Consider the following 17568-nt stretch of genomic DNA (forward strand, 5'->3'; position numbering starts at 1 on the left):
ACGGCAAAGCGGCCGGGAAGGCGAGGGCGGGGGGGGAAGTCGCGCCTCCCCGGACGCGGCTGTGGCGGCTCCCCGGCCCCAGCTCCCCTCCCCTGAGGTGCCCCGCGGCTCCTCGGGTGCCACTCCCTGAGGTGCCGGCGGCGGGGCGGGGCGGACAGGTGGCCGTTCCCCTTCCCGCGCTGTCCCGGTGGCTGCAGGACGAGCCGGGAGAGAGGGACGGTCCCGAGAAGAGGAGGGGGACGAGAAGGAGGAGGAAGGGCGGACAGCCCGCCCCCGTTCTCAATAATGTGGCTGAACCGGCAATGTGAGTAGCAGCCCCGAGGGCGGCGCGGAGGGCGCCGGTGCCGCGCCCGGTGCCCCCGCCAAGGCAGCCGGCGCCTCGCTCCCGCCTTGCCCCCTCCTCAGCGGGGCGCCCCGGCCGGCCGAGGTCCCTCTCGCCGCGGGAAGGGGCGGGAGGGCTGTTCCCGGCGGCGTCCCCTGAGGCAGCGGGGTTCCAGCCCCCGCCCCGGGGCGGAGGTGCCTGTGCCCGGCGTCGCGGCTGGGCCCCGGCCAACGTCTGAAAATGGATCGACACCCAGCGTTTTAGGTTGGAGTAATTTAAGCTCGAGTCTTAAATGTATTCTTTCTTTTTCCCCCTCTTAAAGTCCTGCTGCATACGGGTGAGCGTGTATTAGCGAGGTGTGCCAGCGTGGGGATTTTAAGTCAGCTAAGCGAAAAAAAAAAAAAAAAAAATTAAAAAAATGTTTACAATTAGTTCTTTAGTTGCTGCTTAGGGGCAAGCAAGCACCTGAGGGAGAAACGAAGTTGGGAGTTGCTGTAAGGCGGGACTGTTAACCTCCTTCTCCTCTGCTGTCTTACACGTCCCACCACTGCCATCCCGACCGTCCGCACGGTTTCTTTCTTCCTCCCTGCTCCTCTCTGCCATTATCTGTCAGGCACCGGGAGTATTTCAGAGTATCTCTGGCCCAGTACCTGTCCATGGCAGAGGCGGAGTGAGGGAGGTTTGTGACACCTGTCTGAGCACAGCGAGCTCCTCTGCAGCATCCTGTCCCCACGCTGCCCCTCCATGCTGAGCCGAGCAGTGGGCCGAGCGAGGAGCCACAGCCTCTAAAATCAGCAAAAGCCTGGCTTGCAGGGTCGTAGACCGGATTTTGCGTTTTATAACGTCTAACTGCTGTGGAGAGCAAATCTTAAACTGTCTTAACTATCCTGAGTTTGTCTACGCTTATGGCTTAGCTGCTATTGTGTTAGGTTTTATGCATGTCTGTGCAGGTACTCAGAAAAGAGTATACATGTGCAGGATATGTAAATCTAAGAAATCCAAGTGGATCAAGCAGATAAGGTCAGTGTGGTCCCCCAGTGCCTTCTGAATCCAGGAAAGCAAACCAGAAGTTGACTGACAGTGAAAATATTTTGGGACACTTTTGTAAGTACAAACGAAGTACAAACCATGCATGCGAGCTGGTAAATGTATTCCTTAAACCTTAAAAGGCATATTTTAGAAACATGTAAGAAGCTTGCGGTTTAAGTAAAATATGAAAAATAATAACAGAAGTTAGACATTCTGTGCCTTCTCTTCTACTTAAGCAAAATGCTGCGCTGTTGAGACTGTTTTGCAACAGTTGCTCCATAGTTTTGATGAAAACCAAATCATTGTAAAGATAAACCTGCTAAGCCAACAACAGAAAAAGTGAAACAAAACCTGAGTGTTGTGTTCGTGTCATAGATCTTTACAATGCACCCCACTCCCTGAAAAAATAATCACTGATATCTTTAAATAAACTTGTTGCTTTCACTTAATTCTTCCTGGGTTTTGTCTTTGAAACTTATGACTTGGTTTCCTTTACAAGCTAAATGTATTTTGTGTGTAAATCTGAAATAGGTTTCTTAATATTCAAAATGAGAAAAAGTAAGTTTCGTTATGCTTGGTTCCTGCAGCTTCTTTCTGCATGTGAATTTTGTCAGTGTTCATGTTCACATTCACAGCGTGAATGAAATGTTGGAGTAATTTTAAGTATTCTTTTAGTGCAGGTTTGCACCACTACTAGTGGTAGACTGAGGCAGATTTCTCTTAGACCGAGGTAATAATTGGGAAATTTGTTATATATCTGAAGATTCATTATATTGCTTTATTTGATGAAAATACAGTAAGTTTCTCACAGTGGCTTCCTTACAGTCATGAAAATGCACATACTTATGACTCCTAAATACCATGGCATTTTAAGAGCTCAGATCAGTATCTTAAAATCTTACTGTCCTTTCTTTTCTTTTTCCCCCTTCTCTTTTTTCCCCCTTCTCTTTTTCCCCCTTCTCTTTTTCCCCCTTCTCTTTTTCCCCCTTCTCTTTTTCCCCCCTTCTCTTTTTCCCCCTTCTCTTTTTTTCCCCCTTCTCTTTTTCCCCCTTCTCTTTTTCCCCCTTCTCTTTTTTCCCCCTTCTCTTTTTTCCCCCTTCTCTTTTTTCCCCCTTCTCTTTTTCCCCCTTCTCTTTTTCCCCCTTCTCTTTTTCCCCCTTCTCTTTTTCCCCCTTCTCTTTTTTCCCCCTTCTCTTTTTTCCCCCTTCTCTTTTTTCCCCCCTTCTCTTTTTCCCCCCTTCTCTTTTTCCCCCCTTCTCTTTTTCCCCCCTTCTCTTTTTCCCCCCTTCTCTTTTCCCCCCTTCTCTTTTCCCCCCTTCTCTTTTCCCCCCTTCTCTTTTTCCCCCTTCTCTTTTTCCCCCTTCTCTTTTTTCCCTTTTTTCCCTTTTTTCCCTTTTTTCCCTTTTTTCCCTTTTTTCCCTTTTTTCCCTTTTTTCCCTTTTTTCCCTTTTTTCCCTTTTTTCCCTTTTTCCCCTTTTTCCCCTTTTTCCCCTTTTTCCCTTTTCCCCTTTTTCCCCTTTTTCCCCTTTTTCCCCTTTTTCCCCTTTTTCCCCTTTTTCCCCTTTTTCCCCTTTTCTCTTTTTCCCCTTTTCTCTTTTTTCCCTTTTCCTCTTTTTTCCCTTTTCCTCTTTTTTCCCTTTTCCTCTTTTTTCCCTTTTTCTCTTTTTTCCCTTTTTCTCTTTTTTCCCTTTTTCTCTTTTTTCCCTTTTTCTCTTTTTTTCCTTTTTCTCCTTTTTCCCTTTTCCTCTTTTTTCCTCTTTTCCTCTTTTTTCCTCTTTTCCTCTTTTCCTCTTTTTTCCTCTTTTCCTCTTTTTTCCTCTTTTCCTCTTTTTTCCCTTTTTCTCTTTTTTCCCTTTTTCTCTTTTTTCCCTTTTTCTCTTTTTTCCCTTTTTCTCTTTTTTCCCTTTTTCTCCTTTTTCCCTTTTCCTCTTTTTTCCTCTTTTCCTCTTTTTTCCTCTTTTCCTCTTTTCCTCTTTTTTCCTCTTTTCCTCTTTTTTCCTCTTTTCCTCTTTTTTCCTCTTTTCCTCCTTTTTTCCTCTTTTCCTCCTTTTTTTCTCCCTTTTCCTCTTTTTTCTTTTTTCCTTTTTTCTGTGTGGTTTTTTTTTCCCTTTGTTTTTCCTTTTTCCTCCCCTTTTTTTCTTTTTTCCTTTTTCTGATGCAGGAAATGAGAAACTGAGATTATTTACAGAACTTTGAATGTTCATAATGATCATCATTCTTCCTCACTGAAGTTCAAGGGCTGGAGTACAGCCGTGACTCATTTGTGAAGGATGACTGAGTCAGAGAGAGCTACTTACTACTTCTGTTGCTATTGTAAAGAATGTGGAATTTAGGCAACAGTACTATTCAGTGCTAGCTTTACGTCTGCATCTTATGCAGTGTTTTGTTAGGCTTTTTATTTTTAAAGCTAGTAGAATGCAGGAATAACCGCATGCACAAATACAGGATAGGAAGTAGCTAGAGAGACAAAATCTTTGCAGGAAAAAAGATCTGGCTTTGCAGTAGATTATAAACAGAACCTGGGTCACTAAAGTCTACTCTTACGAGAAAAAGTCAAACTTCCTTCTGGCATGAATACCAGAAGTAGAGCCTCCAGAATGTGTGTGTTGGACTAGTGTGTCAGTTCTGTAGTAAAAGATGCAGACCAGTTGGGCAGAATTCATGGGAGAGCAGTAGGACCTGCAAAACAGGACTTGAGAACAAGTGAACAATTTGGCCGCCTTCTAGAGAAGCAGTAGGGCAGAAAGCTTAATATTTTTAAAAGGCAATTCCAAGAAGGAAAGGAAAATCTTCTTGAGTGTAAACTGCTAAAAGGAAGATTTAGGTTAGATAATACACAATATTTTCTAGCAGGTTGGCAAAGTGAACATACTGGATATTTTTGGACGTTGGTTCTGTTGAACTTGGTTTTCAAGACTATGAAACTAAAAATTTTCCTTTTTCACTTTAACAAACCGTTCTGTTCAAGGACATGTTTCTTTACAGATCAGGAAGTATCTCATGACATCAAAACATCGATGTTTCACAATTGCAGTGCTGTCTCTCCTTGTTTAGCATTGTAAATTAGGTCACACTTTTCTTCTAGATCAGGAATACATGTTAGCATTTCTGGTAATGTGGAAGAGGATACCCAATATGGAATTTATTTCTATTTCTTCATATACAGGAAGATTGTGAATCCTGTTGTTGTATTGTGTAGATGTGCTACTAATTCAGTCCATGGAAACTGTTATATCTGAGAGAAGATGAAAACAGTCACTCAGAGCTCATTGTGTGAAGGAGATTATTTGGGCCTTCTTCAGTTATTTTTACCCACCGTGTCAAAAGGGTGGATTAAGGGGCTTCCCTGTACAGTCAGCATTTTAAACCATTCCTGTAGTGTCTGCCTGTCACAGAAAATCAATAGTAACTGCATGCTACCTATTTAGTCATACGTAGTTTCTGGTACTTACTTTTCAGAGTAAAAATGTTACTAGGATTAAGTTTAACTTCATGTTTCTTTGGGGTATTATGGGTGTGGATTGAGGGGAGTCTTAGGGGTAGTTGTCTGCTTGAAGACCAAGTTTTAGAAACACAAGGGGTTGTCAGAGATGGGAATGCAACAAATACTGTATTGCCACATCTCTGAAGGCAGATAACACAGTTAATACAGTTAACACAGTATATCAGAAATAAAACAGCCAGTTTATGTAGCAATGCCAGAGAAAATAGAAAATTTTGTGTGTTCCTGTGAAAACATCTTTATGTCTCTGTGGTTTTCTTTCTTTTTTTCTTTCTTTTTTTTTTTTTTTTTTTTCCCCCTTGGCAGATCTTGTGAAATTAGCAGGGCTCTTGTTAGCATTGTTGACTGCTTGGTACTTGGGATACTTCTTCGCTGTTCTTGTATCCAAAGAGACAATAACAACATCTATTGCTTATCTTCAAGACATTGGAAAGAAACCAGTGTTGAGAGGTGTGTAGTTGTTGGTTTTTTTTCTTATACTATAACTAATCTTGTCTATTTACATGGTAAATGACAAATGGCTTGTTAGCTAATAAATGATTTAGTATGTGCTATTGTAAGAATGAAGTTTGCTGTCTAAAGTTAATTAGTGCAAGTCTGAACTATTTCGTGGACACTATATTTGAAGAAACACATCAGCCTGTATTTGCCAGTATGCAAATATAGTTAATGGAATAGTAATGTAAGAAAACCTTATTTGTTTACTAGCATATAAGGACAAATCTTCAGCTTTGGTTCTGTCATAGGTATTTTGCAGTTATGGTAAACTGTTGAATCACTAACCAGACTTTGTGATTAAATTCTCATTATTTCTTTCTTCTAATCTGACGGGGTGGCTTAATGTGTACATTTTTCTCATTCTATGACTGTGTTATCATGTGAAAAAGGCTTAAAATGAGAATGAATGATAGCCATTAACTTCAACCTACTGGTAGGAATCCTTCATCCCTTTAGCCCTCATTTCCTGTTATACAAAATTGCACAAAATAATTACCTTAGATTCAGATCAGATAATAATTTATGGAGCATTTTCCACTAGATAAGGTTGCTCTTGTTCCCAGCAGCTCTTTGAAAATCAACTTAAAGCTCAGGCAAGTCTGTGGTAATGTTGCCATGATAATGGAAAACTCACAGGATCAGCTTCTCTGTATGTATGTTTGAACTTAGCATGTGGACATGAAGTGATTCTTTCCATGTAGAAATTGTTTATGGAGTATCCAAGAAAACATTTTCTCACCTTTGTTGTTGTAGCCCCGATCCCAAAAAGGCAGAAGTGTGATCACTGGTCTCCCTGCTCACCTGGGAACTATGCCTATCGGATTCTTAGTGGTGGTGGCAAAGAAAAGCTGGCTAAAATTTGTTTTGAGGATGAGCTGTGAGTACCAGTCTAACTTCAGATCTAAGCAAGTGCTTTGCAGTGTGAAGATGGGTGTTTCATTTTGGTTCAGTAGCAGCAAGTAAGCTCTTAGCAGGGGGCTCCTATTCTGGTGATAAATGTCAAAATGTATCTGACAGTATTTAAATCTTTTTTTCCCTTTTTTTTTAAGTACCTAATCTCTGGTTATTTTCTTTGTTCCTCTACGTAAGCTGCATTCAACTGTTAGTTTCAAGTATGATTTTTAATTTTCATGGTACAGGGTAGCCATTTTACAGTATGTTGAATGGTCAACACCTTCTGAAAGTCAGATTCTGTCATGGCTTTTCAAAGTGGACGGGTAGAGTGACTTCAAAACCTTACAGTGATCTTTTGTGTAGATATATTCCACACAGAATAGTGCCACAAAACCCCATTTTATCTTGGGGTTTTTTCTTCTTTATCTTTCTGGCTGCGTTTGAATGAAGTACTTTTTTGATCTGGCTCATTTTCAAAGACTCATTGTGCATCGTTGACGGAAACTGACTGATACAATGTGCAAGATTTTTAAGCCATAGCTCCTGTTTACTACAAAATCTTGAATTAAATAACTGAAGAAAACAGGAACATCAGAAAGTGATTTATCATTGGTAAATACAACTTTGGATCAGAGCCTCTGGACTGATACATTCTGCTGATACTGTATTTACTTTGATTCCAGGCTTATAAGCAAAGAGAAGGGTAATGCTGGAAGTGGTATAAACATTGCCATTGTGAATTGTAAGTAAGAGAAGAAATGTTACAGAGACATACTTTTGTACTGCAATAATTTGCAAATGTTCTTGGGAGGGTTGGGGATTTTTTCTGTTTGTTTTGGGGTTTTTTTTACTAGCTAGTATGGAAGGAAAGAAAGGGAAAAATTGCAAACTTGATGTGTGTTAAATGTAAGGAAAACATCTGTGTTTGAGAGAAAGGCTCCTCTGGATAAACAAAAGAAACATGTTCATAATCAGTATAAGAAAAGAGAAAACATGTACGTAGAAGCAGTATACGTGCATTTTATTAGGTAAAAGAACTGCTTCTTATGTAACATAGCAAAAATATCTATGATCTCCAGCAGTAAGACTCAACTTTCCGTTCAATCCTTGATAAAAGATACCTGTTGCTCCACTGATAAGGTGCAAGCAGTAGCTGAGAATTGCAGTTCTGCCCCAAGGTACAACCAAGGTACAAATTCCTTTTCTAGACTTTGGTCAGTGGACAGAAAGACAAACTCAAAGCTTGATTAATATTAAACTTCCATTATATGTCTTTGCTTTTAGTGGGAGCTGTTGGGAAGCAGAAGGTGCAGTTTATTCCAGAACCAGAGGCACCATTTTAATTTAGATGAATGGGAATGGTGTTGAAGTGCAGTGTATTCAATGATGGGTCCTGAGGGAAATAAATGCCTAAATGTTATTGGGGAGGGGAAGAAAGGGAGTTCAGATGCACAGTCAAGTTGGCTTTAATCACAAAACACTTATGTTCCATTTTTTTTGTCTCAGTATTGCTAAGCAAGATCTTGACCCTGTCTAAACTTGCATAATTGTATTGAAGTCACTGGGTTAAATTACTGTAGACAAGAATCTGTTCCAAAATTATTTTTCCAGTTAACTACTGCATTTTTTTCCCAATAAGAAATCATAAAAACTACTAGTTATAATAAGTAAGCAGTTAAAAATTAGTTTTCAGCATAGAGCTGTAGAGTAAGAGGGCAAATACTCATCCTGAATGCATAAGCAAGGTTATAGCAAATAGGAGTAGGAAACTAGCCTTGTCTTTCCATCTGACATTAGTGAGGAAGAAGAAGTGATATATCAAATTTTACACATATTTAAACAGACATTTCCTTCATCAAACATATAGTCATTTTAGCTACACTTTAATCTCCATCTGCAGGTTAATCTGTCCATTATCTCAGAACGGTTTGTAGTGAGACATATTTTCTACACGTCTTCTAATTAGATCAGTCAAGCTAATGACTCTGCTCAGTAAGTTTCCTATGGCATCACACTTGCATTTTATTCCATAATGACAACTCTTTCTTCTCTGAATTAAAATGGTCTTTTGTAAGAAGGAAGACAGAACTATTAAGCCCAAGCTAACATCACAGAGGGCAAGAGAAAGAATTATGTGGATTCCCGTGGTCCTCACTACAGCCTTTTCCATTTTTTTGTGATCTTTGCTCAGAAAAAGCCCAATTCTAGCATGCTGTTTCACCACTGACAGATTTTTTGCCATCTTTTCCTCTCATCAGCATGATAAACCTGCCATTTAGAACCCTATGTTCAGAAGAATTTGCCTTCATGATTTTACCATATATGGATCAAAGATAAGCCAGAAATGAAGCAGGAACTGCTAGGTCTTCTTACTAGAAATGAGTTGATGCATTCTAAATGGAAAAGACCTTCTCATGTAGCAGGGATATGGGTCCTGGATAATGAAAATCAATTAACTCAGTTGGCATGGATTTAGAAATTTGAAAAGTATTTCCCATTGTACATGTCTTGTTTAAACAGAGAGTCATCTAAACAGCAGCATAATTAATGATGAATATTCACCAAAATGTTTTGGAATGACTAATTGTTTGCATGCCCGGTTTCTGATATGGTAATGATGAGTGTTGAGTTTCTGTCCACTGAGATTCAGATGGTGTGAAAGCTTGCACATCTGAAACACTACTTAATAGAATACTATAAAGCTCATTCAAATAGTTATAGGCTTAAGCAATTTTCCTATTTATGGTTGTGGCCTAGTATAGTATATATAGACATAAAAACATGGAAGCACACAGCAAACTGAATTCCTTCTTTAGAATATAAAGTAATAAAAATGTTTCAGTCATGTTTGATGATTCAGAGACGTCATAAAACAAAATATTCTCCCAAATCTTAAACTTACATTTTCCATATTCCTTCCATTTTAAAAATTTAAACAAAATAAAACTCAGAAGCCAAATAATGCACGAAATTAGAGATGCCTAGCTTTAGCAGTAAATGCTATATATGCTGATTTAACAATTTTTGCTCGTTTACACAACTTTTGTTTTTTTAATTACAGATAAAACAGGAAGAGCTACATCAACAAAATTTTTTGACATGTGGGAAGGAGGTAGGGGAAAGAGTTCAATAGAGCTTTTATTTGTGTTTCAGCATTAAGAAAGGACTTATATAATTATCCTGCTCCTTCAAATGACTGTGATTGTATTGTTGACAGGGACCAGCTAGAAACAAGCAGCTGTTGTCTTCATAAAATATGCTCTGGCCAGATCTGATGACAATTTTTGCCTGAAAAGCGGAATTTCTCCTATTGGTTGAGATAGTTAATTGTCTTTTTTTTTTTTTTTTTTAATGGTCTTGCTTTTTTTTTAGATTGTTGAATTGCCATTTTTTAATTGTCTTTTTTTTTCCTCCATTATTTCAGTCTGGTAGAAATAGCACTTAACCAGGTACCACATCCAGATACTTCACTCAGCAAAATTTCTTTTCCTGATGTATTTTGTTCTATTTTAGTTGTAAAATCATCATAGGAAATATATTAGTCTGTCTCTTAACATCCTTCCATGTAGCTAGAAAGATGATCTACTTTAAGAATAGCTTTTAATACGTTTTCCAACCTTTGAACGATAACAGTGTCCTTACCTATTAGTAAGGAGAAACAGAATGCTATGAGGCACTGGAAGCTGATTCTTTGAACACTTAAGAATGCTTGTGACCTTACATGCATGAATAGAAATCACATTGGGACTAATCATGGGGCTATAATTTTATATACGGCATGTAGACTGTAATGTCTCCAGGGTGCCTGTTACATTTTTTTGTATGAAAAACAAGTGTCTTGTGTATGTTTAGCAATTGCAAAACCAATAGCTTAGTGCTGCAAATAGGCTGCCATTTAATGGAAGTGGGTGGACAACGGGGTGTGTAACTCAGCTCTGCAGTTAGCACGGTAGTAGGAAGCTCATAGAATAGCAATGACTTCTCCTGAGCTATTCCATGCTTTGCTTGCATGTATAATAGTATGTGAGGTAAACGTAAGAAACCATCTCTGTAGTTACCCTGGGTGTAAATGGCTTTGTAGAAGTTCAGAAGTATCTTCGTTTATTACTGGGAAATGCAGACCAGTCCATGCTTTCCTAGCCTTCAGTGAGAGCTAGCAGTTTTCTGCACCATTAGGCCCTCTGCCTGTAAACAGAAAAATTGCCTAATTAGGACTCATTTTGAATAGACAAGTCCAAAAAGTGAAACCAAGTTGAAAGTAAGTGGAATGTGATATGCGTGTAATGAATAATTGGTTGTGTAACTGATTCAACAGACCACTCAGGAGAGATGATGACATTCATTAAAAATGCTCCAAAAGGGTCCCTCCTTTTGATGGTGACTCATGATGACGGAAGCACCCGGTAAGCAAATTTTTCATGACAGGCTGAGGAACAGAACAAAGAATAGCTTGAAAATTACTATTGCATAATGCTGTAAAGGAGTGGTAAATTTCACTCTACAGTCAGGGTTGTTCTCTCATTTCTTGCCTAAAAAGTTTTGATTCCATGTCCATTCACAGTGCGGCCTATATCATCTATGTTGATGCTTCTAAAGATGGATAGATAGCATTATATTTGTTTAAAAGCACCAGTTGTCCTCATAAAGGGCACCACTGTTACCTCTGGGGCACAAGCTTCTATTCAGAAGGTATCCACACCTCCAATTATAACGTATCTAGTTTGCACTCCTCCTTACATCTTAACCTGATTCTTCAAGTGCTTTTAAATCTTAAGGGTTTTTTAGTTGAATTATACAGGGAAAGACTTAATCATTCAGTTGATAAACATTCGATGCCCTTGTCTTTATATAAGAAGAGCTGAAACATCAAAGAGTATTTGAGATACATTTTTCTTTCTGCTGTGCTGTTACAAACAGGTTGTATTATCATCAGGAACATAAAGAGGAGGATGAAAAAGAATTTTTCTCTGTGAGTTTAATGGCATGCTACTATGACAGGTCTTGGGATTTTTTTAAACTTGTCATTTTTGCTTCTGCTGACTTACTAATGTAAAGCATGAATCAGCTGTGTTCTTTTTCAACATTTTTCACATCCTGAATTTTTAACACTTTTTTTTTTCCCACTACACTTTCCTAGGTTAAAAAATGATGCCAAAAAATTAATAGAAGAGCTGGGAAGTAAAGAAATATGGAATATGAAGTTCAGGTCAAGCTGGGCCTTTATAGCTGCCAAAGGCTTCAAGCTGCCAGATAATATCCAAAAAGAAAAGGTCAGGTTCATTTATTTTCACTTTATATTTGTCTGTATATCAGATACAACCTTCAGGTGTGGATTTTGTGTGTTAGCTATAATAACTGTAGCTTGTTTAGTAAGCTTCAGTTGCACAATGCAAGTTCTCTGAAGTGTCATCATTCTTTGCTTTGGATCTGTGCCATGTACAGTACTGACTTCTACTACACCAGCACTAAGTCATCTGTAGACAAATTTCAGAAGTGACAGCAATTCTAGAGAGTCTCAGTTTTGAAATGTCCAACCTGACATACTATACAGACACTTGAATTTTCTTCTTGAAGGACAAATTCCAAGCACTTCCTAAAAATAAAGGCTGTTTTTTGTATGAAAATTGGGCTGTCTCAAATTGACTGTGCAAATACGGCAATGCTTGCATCACAAAACTTTTCTGAATAACTTGCCCTCAGGCTTCAGGAGGAGTAAGATACCATTTTTTAGATCAGATTTCTGTTTGCATCTCTGACCTTGTTGTATTTGCCTTCTATAAGCCCACTAGTGCTCATATGTATGACAGAGGCAGACAGAAATGAGAAAACCCAATACAGAGATCAGTTCCTGTGATAATACTGACTCCCTCCAAAGGCATGTGAAACTTCCATAATATTTTTTCCCCAGAATATTGTTGCAATCTTCTTCACACTACAGAGCTTCTGCAGGAAAAATGTATTCAATTTAGTGTGTATTAGGACAGCCATCTGGGAAATAAATAAAGCTCTCTATGTAAGAGAGAAACTGGTGTAATCTTCACCCATTATGTCAAGCAAGATATGCAACGTGCTACTTAGCTTTCCAGTCCTACTCCATTTCCTCTTCTGGTTTATGAGGTTTGACAAACTAGTTTGTAAATGCAGAACGAAACATTGGAATTTTTATTTTAACAGATAAACCACTCTGACAAGAAGAAGAACAGGTATGGTGACTGGCCAGCTGAGATCCAAATAGAAGGCTGTATCCCAGGAAACCTGATCTGAACAAATGCATACCTCATTAGTAAAGATTATTATATATTTTTATATCTCTTTTATACTCTAGTAAATTACTTCCAGAACCCAATAAGCATCTGAACACTAATTGTAAAATAAGTCTTACAGTTTTTAACCTTTCTTTCCTCTGTCAGGTTTTACTCTAAAATGAAAACAAGTAGGTATTTTGATGACAAGCAGAAATAAAATACTCTGGTTTGGAATTACAGTGTTCAGGAAGTCAGTGATAAAATACAAGGATTTTTGAAAGTGAATATTCATTGTCATTAGTAATTTTAGGGGTTTGGTTGGTTTTAGTATGTGTTTCTTTTGCTTCCTTTAAAGACTAATATGCAAATAGAACTTAGTCTAAATTGTAATATAAAATCACTACTAATAAAGAAAATTATTTTGATGTTAGTTTATTAGTAATGTCAGTTCTCACATCCTCAATGGATAAGGAATTAGCTGGATGGTTACCCTCAAAGTGTTGCAGCAAGTGGCTCAATGTTTGAGTGGAGAGCTGTGAACAGAGGCATTCCTCAGGGCTTGGCGTTGGCACTGGTGCTGTTTAACATCTTTGTCAGCGACATGGACAGTGGGACTGAGTGCACCCTCAGCAGGTTTGCCAATGACACCAAGCTGTGTGGTGCGGTCGACACGCCGGAGGGAAGGGATGGGCCATCCAGAGGGACCTGAACAGGCTGGAGAGGTGGGCCTGTGTGAACCTCATGAAGTTCAACAAGGCCAAGGGCAAGGTCCTGCACGTGGGTCAGGGCAATCCCAATCCCAAATACAGGCCAGGGGATGAGTGGATTGAGAGCAGCCCTGTGGAGAAGGACTTGGTGTTGGTTGACAAAGAAGCTCAACATGAGCCAGCAATAAGCACTCGCAGCTCAGAAAGCCAACTATGCCCTGGTGTGCATCAAGAGAAGTGTGACCAGGAGGTCAAGGGAGATGATTCTCCCCCTCCGCTCTCATGAGACCCCACCTGCAGTGCTGTGTCCAGTTCTGGGGCCCTCAACATAAGAAGGACGTGGACCTGATCAAGCAGGTCCAGAGGAGGCCACGAAGATGCTGAGGGGGCTGGAGCACCTCTCCTGTGAGGACAGACTGAGAGAGATGGGGTTGTTCAGCCCAAAGAGGAGAAGGCTCCAGGGAGACCTTGAGACCTTACAGCAGCCTTCTAGTACTTAAAGGGGCCTACTGGAAAGATGAGGAAGGACTCTTCATCAGAAAGTGTAGTGATAGGACAAGGGGTAATGGTTTTAAACTGAAAGAGGGTAAATTTAGGTTAGATATAAGGAAGAAATTCTTTACCATGAGGGTGGTGAGACACAGGAACAGGTTGCCCAGAGAAGCTGTGGCTGCCCCCTCCCTGGCAGCGTTCAAGGCCAGGTTGTATGGGGCTTGGAGCAACCTGATCTAGTGGAAGATGTCCTTGCCTGTGGCACGGGGGTTGGAACTAGATGATCTGCAAGGTTCCTTCCAGCCCAAACCACTCTATGATTCTACAATTCTTCAGAAAAAGTATGAAAATAGCAGTTAAATTTGTTGAGCTGGTTTTAGTGATGTTGACAACATGGAATAGCCATGTTAACACTTGTATTATTTTACCAGATTTAAGCTGCAAATCTGCATGATTTGTTTAATTAATTTTTCTTACTTTAAAATATGTAGTGACTTCATGCAAGCTTAAGTGTTTTTCATGCTAACTGGAATCAAACAATAAGTGTAAGGAAACTGTAGAAGCCATTTCTTCAATTTCCCCTTTTATGAAGCACATCAAGTATATCTCGACCTTTCTTAACTGGTGTTTGTTCTGTTGTTCAGAAGCCTCCCATATGGCAGATTCCACAGCTTAAGTTGCTTCCTGTAGCATTTCCTTATTGTTCTAGTTATTCTTCAAACACACTGAATTAACCTAAAAGGACCAAGCCAATTACATGGAGAACAACTCATCACCATTCTTTTTATGCCACTCTATTATGTATCTGAAGACTGTGTTCATCAACTCTCTCTGGTGACATATTTTAATCTTTACATTTTTCTCAACATTAAAACATTCATTTGGTATCAACTTCCTTAACATGCTGTGCTTCAAATGGGTCACAGCACTCTATGCAGCTGCTTAGGAGTGTCCTGCACTTTGGACGGGAGAAAATCAGAATCGCTGACTGGAGAGGGTGGCTGCCAACAGCCACATTCAGTCTGCTCTTGCTCTCCATGTTGCCTGGTTGAAGTCTGCTCAGCAGTGCTTCAAATCTCTATGTTTTTTGAAGCTGCCACTACCTACTTACAGTCACTGCTGTGTTCCCAGCAGCTTTCTGGTATCTGATCCCTCACCAGTCTCTAAAACTACGTTTCCTGCTACTGGCTTGTGAACTGCCCCGTACAGGGATGCTGCCAAAGAAAACAGTTAGCTTGAATCAATTTGACTTTGGCAGACTCACAATGACTGTTTCTTATCACCTTGCTACTGATGAGGTTGGTTTCAAATTGAGTACTTAAATAGCTTTCCACATCTAAGTCATTCTTCTTTTCTTTTTGCTTGTTCATCCTTCAAGTTGTGTAGGTCAGGGGCTACTCATTTTGGTATTTTACACATCTAACAGTAGATGCATATGACCTGTTCAACACATGCTGAACTTGGCCTCATTCTTGAAACCTAGGCATTTGGATGGAAGACTCAAGGTTTTCTAGCAGTTGCAGGCTACTTCGTGGTTAAGAAAAGTTCTCTGCGTCTGCTACTGTTCCTCACACATGTCATTTTGCAAGAGAAGGGAGCTATCATAGGTGTCTGTATTCCATGTGAACCTGTGGTGGGACACAGTTTCTGTGAAGGTACTTCAGTGCTTATTCCTCGGGAGGTTTGAAGCAGTGGGTTCCAGGTGCCTTGTATGTGCTTCCTAGGGATGTCATAGCATTGCAGCGTATCAAACCTCTCATGTGCTTTGGATAAACTGACCTAACCAATTGTACTTTACCATTCCTGTCAACCACATCAGTGCCAAGATGTAAGGCTTGTATATGTTCATTTTCTTAAGTGTATGGCTTCATGTCACCAATAATTTATTCAGGCATTGTTCATGTTACTGGCAGAATGTTTATTCTTTTACATTGTAATCACCCTTTGTTACATGCTTGAATTATAAAAATAACATAATTACGGTAGTAATGATTGGCAATCTTCACAGTGCCAAACTCTGAGGCAGTCCTCAGACTCTGTGCAGTCTGGCAGTCATTACCCTCCACTCCAGGCCACAATTACATCAATTACAATTAAATTTTAGATCAATTTCTGTTTAGCAGTTGCCATGAAGTGTGCAAGTACTCCAGGTACTCCAAGTACTCCATTCTCTGCACATATTCCATTCTTACATTTGCTCTGTTCTTCACACTGTGCAAGTATTCCATTCTTTACAAACGGACAGCAGTAAAAGGTGCATACCTCTATTCTAAATCCAAGATCAAACCACTCGAGAACCTTTCACAGCACAAGTCCCTGCAAAATATTCTTTAACTCCACCATGTGTTCACTTTTTCAAAGATGCAGTTGAGTCCTCTAGACAACAGTGTTAATCATCTGCAGTGCTGAATAGCTATCATCAGCTTTGTTTTTCTTTGCTCATGCCACAGTGTTTAAATATGGCAGGCAGAGGAGCCTCAAATACTTTGATAACTCTCTGATCTCAAGAGATGATGGAAAAGTGGTCACTTGAGCAAAAAAAGATGCCACTTTTTCAATCTCTTCTCAGATTAGAAGCAATTTTACAGAGAGTTGGTTGGAAAGTGGGATTTCAACTTTGCACACACAACTTGAACACTTTTAAGAAGGAGTGAAAAGCTTTTTTATGGAACAGTAGAAATGTTAAATAGCTCTGGATTTAAAAATAATCAAAATATCATGAAGTTAAACATTTAATTTTATTTGGGGGCAAGACCATAGGGTGTAGGATCCCTAATGCAGCTCTCCTTCCTTACCTTCTCTGTCATGTGCTCTAAACCACAGACAAACTCAAGCAGTGGAGGTTAGTGATGTGGATGCCAGGTGATGCTGCCAGCCACAAGCAGCACGTAGGAAGTGATTTGCTGTGCTCTCCTGGGCCGGGTCGGTGCTGCAGTCTTCACCGTGCTTCGTGAAATACTTCTGGGTGGGTAGTACAGCATGCGGGATCCCCGCCATGAAATAAGGTTAAAACCTGCAGAGCAGTTCATCTTTTTTCTAACCCTAGTAGGCAAATCCAATGGGAAAACATGAGCTTTAGGCAGTAGCGTTACTCAGGGCTTGGGTTTGTGTATTTAAAAGCAAAATGGCACAGCAGGTGGCAGCAGTGTCTTTCGAGATCTTCGGCATCTGTTCGTAGAGGTACCTGACCTTTCTGCAGTTACCTGTCCTGGACAGACCCTGGAAGCCACAGACACGGGTGGAAGGCACCCTGCCTTTCGCCTGTGGCTAGCAAGGAGGCCACCAGCTTTGCTTCCACTGTACCAGACCTGCCTTCCTTGCAGGGGGAAGTGGAAAGATCCCATTTTAAATACCCCCACCAAGCACCAGCCTGCTGCTCGGCATTCCTCACAAGAAAGTTCCTCTTACCCCCTACCTAGCATTTAGGTAGACATTTTAGATAGAAGCAATTAGAAAAAGTAGCTGTTGGTCTCATTTTTCCATCCAATGTGAACGTGACGATCAATCCCATGAAGAATGAAGTACCTGGACAGAGGCCCTGTTTATCTCTCCATTTAAGAGAATGACTGGGGTCTTGACACACCTCTTAAAAGTTCGTGGATCCCTGACAGTCCAGTTTGGTGGCAGCAGTAGGAAATATTGATCAAATAATAGGTAACATTCTCAGTTCCTCAGTGGTAACTGTTTCTTTAGGTTCTTTGTGTAATGTTATCTACCTCAAAGTGGGAAGTTTCCACTATATTTAAAAGAAAAATATATGAAAGGAAAAGTTCTTCAGCAAAAGATACTGTTTCAAAGGCAGGCTGTGCTTAAAGCCAAACTCCCACTGACTGCAAACCACTCAGAAGAGCAAGGAGAAGCTGATGCTTTTACTCATAC

General features: G+C 40.1%; 1 protein-coding gene across 1 annotated transcript; it reads left to right on the top strand.

Annotated features, from left to right (window-relative positions):
• Positions 1 to 233: 233 nt before the first annotated feature.
• Positions 234 to 12667, top strand: FAM3B (FAM3 metabolism regulating signaling molecule B). Its single transcript, XM_074929258.1, has 8 exons — positions 234 to 304; positions 5160 to 5303; positions 6105 to 6228; positions 6929 to 6987; positions 9307 to 9357; positions 10561 to 10648; positions 11383 to 11515; positions 12420 to 12667. The coding sequence occupies exons 1-8, from the start codon at positions 286 to 288 to the stop codon at positions 12507 to 12509; spliced, it is 708 nt and encodes a 235-aa protein (XP_074785359.1). The 5' UTR covers positions 234 to 285; the 3' UTR covers positions 12510 to 12667.
• Positions 12668 to 17568: the final 4901 nt, after the last annotated feature.

Source organism: Athene noctua, chromosome 1, assembly GCF_965140245.1.
Source record: "Athene noctua chromosome 1, bAthNoc1.hap1.1, whole genome shotgun sequence".
Classification (NCBI taxonomy): domain Eukaryota; kingdom Metazoa; phylum Chordata; class Aves; order Strigiformes; family Strigidae; genus Athene; species Athene noctua.

Coding starts and splice junctions, on each gene's coding strand:
- FAM3B (XM_074929258.1), top strand. Junction 6,988..9,306: donor AAACATTGCCATTGTGAATT/GTAAGTAAGAGA, acceptor TTTTAATTACAG/ATAAAACAGGAAGAGCTACA. Junction 10,649..11,382: donor CATGATGACGGAAGCACCCG/GTAAGCAAATTT, acceptor ACACTTTCCTAG/GTTAAAAAATGATGCCAAAA.